A 9,667-nucleotide genomic window follows, 5' to 3' on the forward strand; every position below is an offset into this window, starting at 1 on the left:
AACACTCCCAGGACAGGTACAGGGTTAGATACAGAGTAAAGCTCCCTCTACACTGTCCCATCAAACACTCCCAGGACAGGTACAGGGTTAGATACAGAGTAAAGCTCCCTCTACACTGTCCCATCAAACACTCCCAGGGCAGGTACAGGGTTAGATACGGAGTAAAGCTCCCTCTACACTGTCCCGTCAAACACTCCCAGGGCAGGTACAGGGTTAGATACAGAGTAAAGCTCCCTCTACACTGTCCCGTCAAACACTCCCAGGGCAGGTACAGGGTTAGATACAGAGTAAAGCTCCCTCTACACTGTCCCATCAAACACTCCCAGGGCAGGTACAGGGTTAGATACAGAGTAAAGCTCCCTCTACACTGTCCCATCAAACACTCCCAGGGCAGGTACAGGGTTAGATACAGAGTAAAGCTCCCTCTACACTGTCCCGTCAAACACTCCCAGGGCAGGTACAGGGTTAGATACAGAGTAAAGCTCCCTCTACACTGTCCCGTCAAACACTCCCAGGGCAGGTACAGGGTTAGATACAGAGTAAAGCTCCCTCTACACTGTCCCGTCAAACACTCCCAGGGCAGGTACAGGGTTAGATACAGAGTAAAGCTCCCTCTACACTGTCCCATCAAACACTCCCAGGGCATGTACAGCACGTGTTAGATACAGAGTAAAGCTCCCTCTACACTGTCCCATCAAACACTCCCAGGGCAGGTACAGCATGGGTTAGATACAGAGTAAAGCTCCCTCTACACTGTCCCATCAAACACTCCCAGGACAGGTACAGGGTTAGATACAGAGTAAAGCTCCCTCCACACTGTCCCATCAAACACTCCCAGGGCAGGTACAGGGTTAGATACAGAGTAAAGCTCCCTCCACACTGTCCCATCAAACACTCCCAGGACAGGTACAGGGTTAGATACAGAGTAAAGCTCCCTCCACACTGTCCCATCAAACACTCCCAGGACAGGTACAGGGTTAGATACAGAGTAAAGCTCCCTGTACACCATCCCATCAAACACTCCCAGGACAGGTACAGGGTTAGATACAGAGTAAAGCTCCCTGTACACCATCCCATCAAACACTCCCAGGACAGGTACAGGGTTAGATACAAAGTAAAGCTCCCTCTACACTGTCCCATCAAACACTCCCAGGGCAGGTACAGCATGGGTTAGATACAGAGTAAAGCTCCCTCTACACTGTCCCATCAAACACTCCCAGGGCAGGTACAGCATGGGTTAGATACAGAGTAAAGCTCCCTCTACACTGTCCCATCAAACACTCCCAGGGCAGGTACAGCATGGGTTAGATACAGAGTAAAGCTCCCTCTACACCATCCCATCAAACACTCCCGGGGCAGGTACAACAGCCCTCACGTAAGTCTCGGGGGGCGGGGGGTTGGTGAGGTGAACACGACGGGGGTGGCGATCGTGGGGTAAGAGCAGTCTGCAGTATCCAGAGGGAGATCACCTGCTGTTACCGACTCCACATTAAAGCAAATGTGAACAAAAACATACAATTTTTGCTGGCTGCTTCCAGTGGGCCCTTTGAGAACCTACACTCGTCTCAGATCAGCTGCGATCCGTCGCACTGCTCAATCTGTCACCGATAAGCCCAATTTTAATTGTCAAATGGCTGCGACTGTGTCGAATTTATGGCCCGATGTTTTAAATTTTTTTAAAACAGCGTGCAGGGGAGATTTACTAGAACAGTACCAGGGATGAGGGACTCCAGTTACGTGGAGAGACTGGAGAAGCTGGGATTGTTCTCCTTGGAGCAGAGAAGGTTAAGAGGAGATTTAATAGAGGTGTCCAAAATCATGAAGGGTTTTCAGAGAGTAGAGAGGGAGAAACTTTCCAGCGGCAGGAGGGTCGGTAACCAGAGGACGCAGATTTAAGGTAATTGGCAAAAGAACCAGAGGGGGAGATGAGGAGAAACGTTTTTACGCAGCGAGTTGTTCTGATCTGGAACGCGCTGCCTGAAAGGGCGGTGGAAGCAGATTCAATAATAACTTTCAAAAGGGAATTGGATAAATACTTGAAAAATTTGCAGGGCTCTGGGGAAAAGAGCAGGGGGGGAGTGGGACTAATTGGATAGCTCTTTCAAAGAGCCGGCACAGGCATGATGGGCCGAATGGCCTCCTCCTGTGCTGAATGATACTATGAATTTTACTTTTTTTATAAATAAAAATCCCTTCGAAAGTGCGTGAGCCATGGTTTTACTGCTCGACATTCCCAGTGCAGGGTCAGGTTGGGATTGGGCCAATGTGAGATGTGACCACTCCAGGACATTTGGAAGGACAGACCTTTTCGCCGTGGTGTCTGACTGCTGCTCGGCAATCTCCTTTTGTAGCTCCCTCTCCGTTGCCTCCTTTTTACCGATCGGACAATCTGCGGCAACGTCAAACAGAGACAAGGCGTCCTTGGTGTCCTCCTCACGCAGTGCGGAGGCAAAGACCTTCTCTGCTATAATCCGAACATGTTCGTCCTCCTCCTTCTGTGCAATCTTTGGGAATTGCCTGGGCATCTCGGCTTGGGGGGAGGGGGGGGAAAAATCAGAAAAAGAAGGTAAATATACTGCTCTTCATATTATAACTGAGTCATTAGAACGTCCCTAGCAAGTGGATTTCACATCAAACTGTATGAACCAGTTCACATTTTCCTGTGCAGAAGATGTAACGAGTGAGGGCTGTAATGGTCGGGTCATTGGGCAGTGCAAAGGTTACAGGGGTCGGGTCAATGGGCAGCACAAAGGTCAGGTCATTGGGCCGTGCAAGGGTTACAGGGGTCAGGTCAATGGGCAGTGCAAGAGTTACAGGGGTCGGGTCAATGGGAAGCACAAAGGTCAGGTCATTGGGCAGTGCAAGGGTCACAGGGGTCGGGTCAATGGGCAGCACAAAGGTCAGGTCATTGGGCAGTGCAAGGGTTACAGGGGTCAGGTCAATGGGCAGTGCAAGGGTTACAGGGGTCGGGTCAATGGGCAGCACAAAGGTCAGGTCATTGGGCAGTGCAAGGGTCACAGGGTTCGGGTCAATGGGCAGCACAAAGGTCAGGTCATTGGGCAGTGCAAGCGTTACAGGGGTCAGGTCAATGGGAAGCACAAAGGTCAGGTCAATGGGCAGTGCAAGGGTCACAGGGGTCGGGTCAATGGGCAGTGCAAGGGTTACAGGGGTCGGGTCATGGGCAGTGCAAGGGTCACAAGGTTCGGGTTATGGGCAGTGCAAGGGTTACAGGGGTCGGGTCAATGGGCAGTGCAGGGGTCACAAGGGTCAGGTCAATGGGCAGTGCAAGGGTTACAGGGGTCGGGTCAATGGGCAGTGCAGGGGTCACAAGGTTCGGGTCAATGGGCAGTGCAGGGGTCGCGTTAACATCCTAGGATTTTACTTAATTTATCCTTGTGATCACGAGTAATTCCTTTTGGGAGGATTTACCTTTGCTTGGGTCTAGTCCATGATCGGGCTGAATGTTTTTTCTGGTTTTAAACACACACTTAACCTTCACCAAAAATACATTGCACAGATGTGACAACGAGGGCAGATGATGACTCTGAGATACACTGGCATCACCTGTGAGTGTTACTTACTGCCATAGTACAGCCCAGTCACTGGGCAGGGAGGGGCGGTTTTAGTTGCTGTGGTTCTAACCCAGAGCCGGATTTTTGCTGTGAAATTAACAGCGTTATTTATACGTAAATCGGACAGCACCTTCAGGCGGGCGGACACGTGCAGAAATCGGGAAGTTGCTGTCCTCCGTAAGCTGCACGAAAACGGCATCTCGCTGTCTGACTCCCCGTTCAATACAGCGTGAGGTTCCTGCACCGACATCGCAGATACGGACTACACTCACCAACAAAATGTTAGAGCTTGTCCTTTCCGGTCTAAATACCCCTTTTAATGGTATGGTAAGTCTTAATTACTGCCAAACAACCTCTCTGGCCCTGGAAATTAACTTTTACAAGTGTGGAGTCTCATTGCTTCAGCTTTTAATTGGTGTTGGAGATTTAACAAAAAAATTTAAATAATTTTTTTTGTTACTTTTCTTTCTGTCTCTTTATCCGATCTTTCTCTCCCTCTCTTCATTTCGCTTTGACATTGTATTCACTATTCTGACCTACACTTCCTGGTTCAGACTCTGCGCTGTCATTAACGATTCTTCAATCTGATTAAGGAGATGCCCAGTTACCTGCGCTGTTCACACAGGTCCCAGACGCCCTGCAGGGCGAGCCGTCCTGTTTGGATCTCCCGCTGACAGCAACTTGCCGTGTAAAACCCCACAGAAAGTCTATGGGCAATTCTAACAAACAGTGGGCACTGTTCACCATAGAGATATCAGTCCCAATTTCTGGTGAATCTGGTGATAATTTAGGGGCTATTTATTTACGCAGTTCACTTTCAGTAGAATTGGTTTTAAACACAGTATTTCCAGTAGTCGAGTTCAGAAATCTTTGCTTTCACAGTTAGTTGCGTTACAATTTGGAGACACATTTTCACCATAACACTAGCGTAAAGCTGGACTGTACACAGACAGTTAGAGCAGTCATCTGATTTCCCGCCAAACTAAACCATTGAAATTTACAGCACAGAAGGAGCCCATTCGGCCCATCTTTGAAAGAGCTATCCCATTAGTCCCACTCTCCCCCTGCTCTTTCCCCAGAGCCCTGCAATTTTTTTCCCCTTCGAGTATTTATCCAATTCCTTTTTGAAAGTTATTATTGAATCTGCTTCCACCGCCCTTTCAGGCAGCACGTTCCAGATCAGAACAACTTCGCTGCGTAAAAAAAATTTTCCTCTTCTCCCCTCTGGTTCTTTTATTATCTTAAATCTGTGTCCTCTGGTTACCGACCCTCCCGCAGTTTCTCCTTATTTACTCGATCAAAACCCCTGATAATTTTGAGCCCACGGTCACTCGCCGGGTGCAGTATAACTCCGACCCTGCCAGGTGAACTAATCTCAAGAATGGAGCCAGAAGCTGATGGGATAAAATGTTGATCTGTCTTTAACCGTTTAGGTCCTGTCCTGTTCTCCACAATCTACATGGTCATTGTTTTAAAACAAAAAAGTAAATGTGAGTTTAAATAAATGCAACTTCTTTCTTTTTAAGCCCCTGAGTTTAATCATTTCCAATCCCCAGGACAGAAACATCCCAAACACCTGCACTGAGCTAAAACAATCTGCCCACCGTTAATGGCCAGTGGTTATTGTTCCAGGCACTGACTGACCCTGTCCCACATCTGGATCAAAACACAACTTCACCCCAAACCTCAGCCCGTCCCTGTCCCGGTCCTGGTCCGGGTCTGATGTCTGTCCCGGTCCCGGTCCTGGTCTTGGTCCGGGTCTGATGTCTCTCCCGGTCCTGGTCCTGGTCCGGGTCTGATGTCTCTCCCGGTCCTGGTCCTGGTCCTGGTCCGGGTCTGATGTCTCTCCCGGTCCTGGTCCTGGTCCTGGTCTGATGTCTGTCCCGGTCCTGGTCCTGGTCCGGGTCCTGGTCGTCCTGGTCCTGGTCTGATGTCTGTCCCGGTCCTGGTCCTGGTCCTGGTCCGGGTCTGATGTTTCTCCCGGTCCTGGTCCTGGTCCGGGTCCTGGTCGTCCTGGTCCTGGTCCTGGTCCGGGTCCTGGTCGTCCTGGTCCTGGTCTGATGTCTGTCCCGGTCCTGGTCCTGGTCCGGGTCTGATGTCTCTCCCGGTCCTGGTCCTGGTCCTGGTCCGGGTCTGATGTCTCTCCCGGTCCTGGTCCTGGTCCTGGTCCGGGTCTGATGTCTGTCCCTGTCCCTGTCCCGGTCCTGGTCCGGGTCTGATGTCTCTCCCGGTCCTGGTCCTGGTCCGGGTCTGATGTCTGTCCCTGTCCCTGTCCCGGTCCTGGTCCGGGTCTGATGTCTCTCCCGGTCCCGGACCCCTGCCCTTACCTTGGGTCGGAGTCCCGGCCATGTCCCGGTCCTGGTCCTGGTCCCGATCCTGATCCCGGTGTCCCGGTCCTAGTCCTGGTCCTGGTCCTGATCCTGATCCCGGTCCTGATCCCGGTGTCCCGGTCCTGGTCCTGATCCCGGTCCTGATCCTGGTCCCGGTCCTGATCCTGATCCTGGTCCTGATCCTGATCCTGGTGTCCCGGTCCTGATCCTGGTCCTGGTCCCGGTCCCGGTCCTGATCCTGATCCAGGTCCTGATCCCGGTCCTGATCCTGGTGTCCCGGTCCAGGTCCTGATCCTGGTCCTGATCCTGATCCCGGTGTCCCGGTCCTGATCCTGATCCTGATCCCGGTGTCCCGGTCCTGATCCTGATCCTGGTCCTGATCCTGATCCTGATCCCGGTGTCCCGGTCCTGATCCTGATCCTGGTCCTGATCCTGGTGTCCCGGTCCTGATCCTGGTCCTGGTCCCGGTCCTGATCCTGGTCCTGATCCCGGTCCTAATCCTGGTCCTGATCCCGGTCCTGATCCTGATCCTGATCCCGGTGTCCCGGTCCTGATCCTGATCCCGGTGTCCCGATCCTGATCCTGATCCCGGTGTCCCGGTCCTGATCCTGATCCCGGTGTCCCGATCCTGATCCTGATCCCGGTGTCCCGGTCCTGATCCTGATCCCGGTGTCCCGATCCTGATCCTGATCCCGGTGTCCCGGTCCTGATCCTGATCCCGGTGTCCCGATCCTGATCCTGATCCCGGTGTCCCGGTCCTGATCCTGATCCCGGTGTCCCGGGGCTGCTTTGCCGCTGAGCCGCCGGCTCCGGGTTTTATTCCCCGGGACTTTGGGCTATTTTAAGAAGCGGAGCCGGGAACCGAACCCGGAGCGGAGCGGAGCCGGGAACCGAACCCGGAGCGGAGCGGAGCCGGGAACCGAACCCGGAGCGGAGCGGAGCCGGGAACCGAACCCGGAGCGGAGCGGAGCCGGGAACCGAACCCGGAGCGGAGCGGAGCCGGGAACCGAACCCGGAGCCGAGCCGGATCAGCAGCAAAAACCGGCCGGCGTCAGGAGAGAGGGATCGCTTCATATACAGGGGAATTAAAGGGGAGGGGGCATTAAAGGGGTATTAAAGGGGCAGGGGGAATTAAAGGGGCAGGGGAATTAAAGGAGCACAGGAGGCATTAAAGGGGTAGGGGCATTAAACTGGTGGGGGTATCAAAGGGGGCATTAAAATTACAGGGAGCATTAAAGGGGTAGTGGACATTAAAGAGGGCAATGGGCATTACAGGGGTGTGGAATTAATGGGGGCAAGGGGCATTAAAGGGGCAAGGGGAATTAAAGGGGCAAGGGGAATTAAAGGGGACATTAAGTTACCAAAACATTTTAGAAACTGAAATCCAATTATAAATTGGCCAGTAATAATATTGACAAACACATCATGAGCTAACTAATAGGCAGTGACTCCCTCCCTCCCTCCCTCAAATTATATATATTTTTAAAAAGTTAAAACATTTCTCCATGAAGTTGATGTTCCCTTTAGGAGTAATGCAAATGCATGAGGTTTTGTTTCTCAGTGAGCTCCCGCCCTTGTTAATGTAACCCCCGTTGGTGGGGGTGGGGGTCTCTGTCCCTTTAAGCTATCTTTCTGCGCGGCCCTTTCCCTGAAGATTTTGCAGACTCCCTGATAATTCCTGAGTTGGGTGATGAGCCCGGTCCGGGTATTTACTGCGGGCACCAGCTCAGCTCCGGGTGTCGAGTTTCCAGCCTCACAGCACCGGGAACGTACATCACCCCCACCCACTCCCGCCTGACCCTGACCCTCTCCCGGGTATCTCCGCCGTTCTGGGAGAGACACCGTGAATTCTTACCTTCTTTACGCCGGCTCTGTTTAAGACGGAACGGCAGAGCGAATCCAATTCCAACCGTCCAGTTCCAATCTAATTCCACTCCCGACAGAAACACAGACAAGTCCGGGAATAATGAAGGAGCAGTGTGGTTTTTGTTTCAAAGTTAAACATTTCCTGCAGTCGGGTGTGATGTAATCTTTGCACTTATCTGCTGGCAACCAGCTCTTCAACCCTTCCCTTCAAATCAACAGGCCGCAGTGGCCCTGCTTTTCTCAGATTATTTCAGGGGTGCGCGTGTGTGGATGGGCTGTGGGGGATATTTAATTTGAAATGCTATTCACGCCTTGGCAATTAAGATCAATGTTCAGGCCTGGGAATCCAAGCTCTGAGACAAGAAAAGGAATTTACCTGCAGTGACTCAGGAGCCCACAGTCGCTCGGTGCACGTACAGCACAGACCCCTCTTTACAATGCAGTGGCAGGAGTGGCTGCACTAAACACTACTCAGTTCCTGCCCTTCAGAGACACATTAACGAGCACCAACCGCATTCCAGAAAAGGCTTGAAGATTTATGAACTGGACAAGCAACGCCAGGCAATGAGAAAAAAAACTATCGATTGTGTATTTTAAAAATAATTCATTGGATCATATGACTGGATACAATCAGAGGACAGCGCGTTGTGATGTCCAGAGCAGCATAGCTCCCATTAGGCAGCGGATAAACTGGCTTTTACAGCAGTGCTGAGCTTTTTCTTGGTGCATTCGCAATGCAGTAACTGGTTGCAAATCCTGTTGCAGTCGGTAATCCAAAAGAAAGAAATAACTTGCATTTATATAGCGCCCTTGCTGACTTCAGGACATCCCAATGTGCTTCACGGCCAATGAAGTACTTTTGAAGTGTGGCCACTGTTGTAATGTAGGAAACGCGGCAGCCAATTTGCGCACAGCAAGATCCCACAAACAGCAATGTGATAAATGACCAGATGATCTGTTTTTTAGTGATGTTGGTTGAGGGGTAAATATTGGCCCCGGGACACCCGGGGAGAACTCCCCACAGCTCTTCTTCAAAATAGTGCCCGTGGGATCTTTCACGCAGACGTGTCCCTCGGTTTAACGTGTCATCTGAAAGACGGCACCTCCGACAGTGCAGCGCTCCCTCAGTACTGGCACTGGGAGTGTCAGCCCAGATTTTGTGCTCAAGTCTTGAACCCACAACCTTCTGGCTCGGAGGCGAGAGTGCGACCCATCGAGCCGCGGCTAACGCCTGACACAAAGTTAAATCTCAGACAGAAATGTTTCATTTTTGTCACAGTACTCCTGTATAAAAATTGCAATGAACTGGTCTTGCTTATATTAAAAGAGTTTAATAAATCAGTCTCGTTTAAACAGAAGACGCCATCACAAAGTATTGGACCTGATCTTTAGTTCTTTCATGTAGCAAGTCATGTTTACAGTTACTCTGGTATTGCTTAGGAACAAAGGCTATTAAAACCAGCTCCGTCATTATGGTCGTCATGGCAGCACCATCTTTTGAACTGCAATATTCCCTTCTTTTCTCCGTGTCACTGAATATTCTTATTTCCAAAGTAGTTTCTGCATCTTAAACCACTGAATTAGACGAAGGCATAGAAAGTCTCATATCTAAGTTTGCCGATGACACAAAGATTGGTGGCATTGTAAGCAGTGTAGATGATAACATAAAATTACAAAGCGATATTGATAGATTAGGTGAATGGGCAAAACTGCGGCAAATGGAATTCAATGTAGACAAATGTGAGGTCATCCACTTTGGGTCAAAAAAGGATAGAACAGGGTACTTTCTAAATGGTAAAAAGTTAAAAACAGTGGATGTCCAAAGGGACTTAGGGGTTCAGGTACATCGATCATTGAAGTGTCATGAACAGGTGCAGAAAATAATCAATAAGGCTAATG

The 9,667-nt window shown here is 50.8% G+C and overlaps 1 protein-coding gene across 6 annotated transcripts in view; it reads right to left on the reverse strand.

The window, feature by feature from the left end:
- The window catches only part of ampd3a (adenosine monophosphate deaminase 3a), an 85,570-nt gene extending 77,326 nt beyond the window's left edge, over positions 1 to 8,244 (reverse strand). For 3 of the 6 annotated variants that reach the window (XM_067994260.1, XM_067994259.1, XM_067994258.1), the window contains exons 1-2: positions 5,900 to 6,733; positions 2,305 to 2,530 (exon numbers count right to left, since the gene is read on the reverse strand). In XM_067994260.1, coding sequence (XP_067850361.1) covers positions 2,305 to 2,530; positions 5,900 to 5,921 — 248 coding nt within the window. In that variant the 5' untranslated portion in view covers positions 5,922 to 6,733. Of the gene's footprint in view, positions 1 to 2,304; positions 2,531 to 5,257; positions 5,842 to 5,899; positions 6,734 to 7,757; positions 8,064 to 8,144 lie in introns of those variants that run through there. The other 3 variants (XM_067994262.1, XM_067994261.1, XM_067994263.1) reach the window with 3 other exon arrangements.
- Positions 8,245 to 9,667: the final 1,423 nt, after the last annotated feature.

This window comes from Heptranchias perlo, chromosome 12 (genome assembly GCF_035084215.1).
Source record: "Heptranchias perlo isolate sHepPer1 chromosome 12, sHepPer1.hap1, whole genome shotgun sequence".
NCBI lineage: Eukaryota > Metazoa > Chordata > Chondrichthyes > Hexanchiformes > Hexanchidae > Heptranchias > Heptranchias perlo.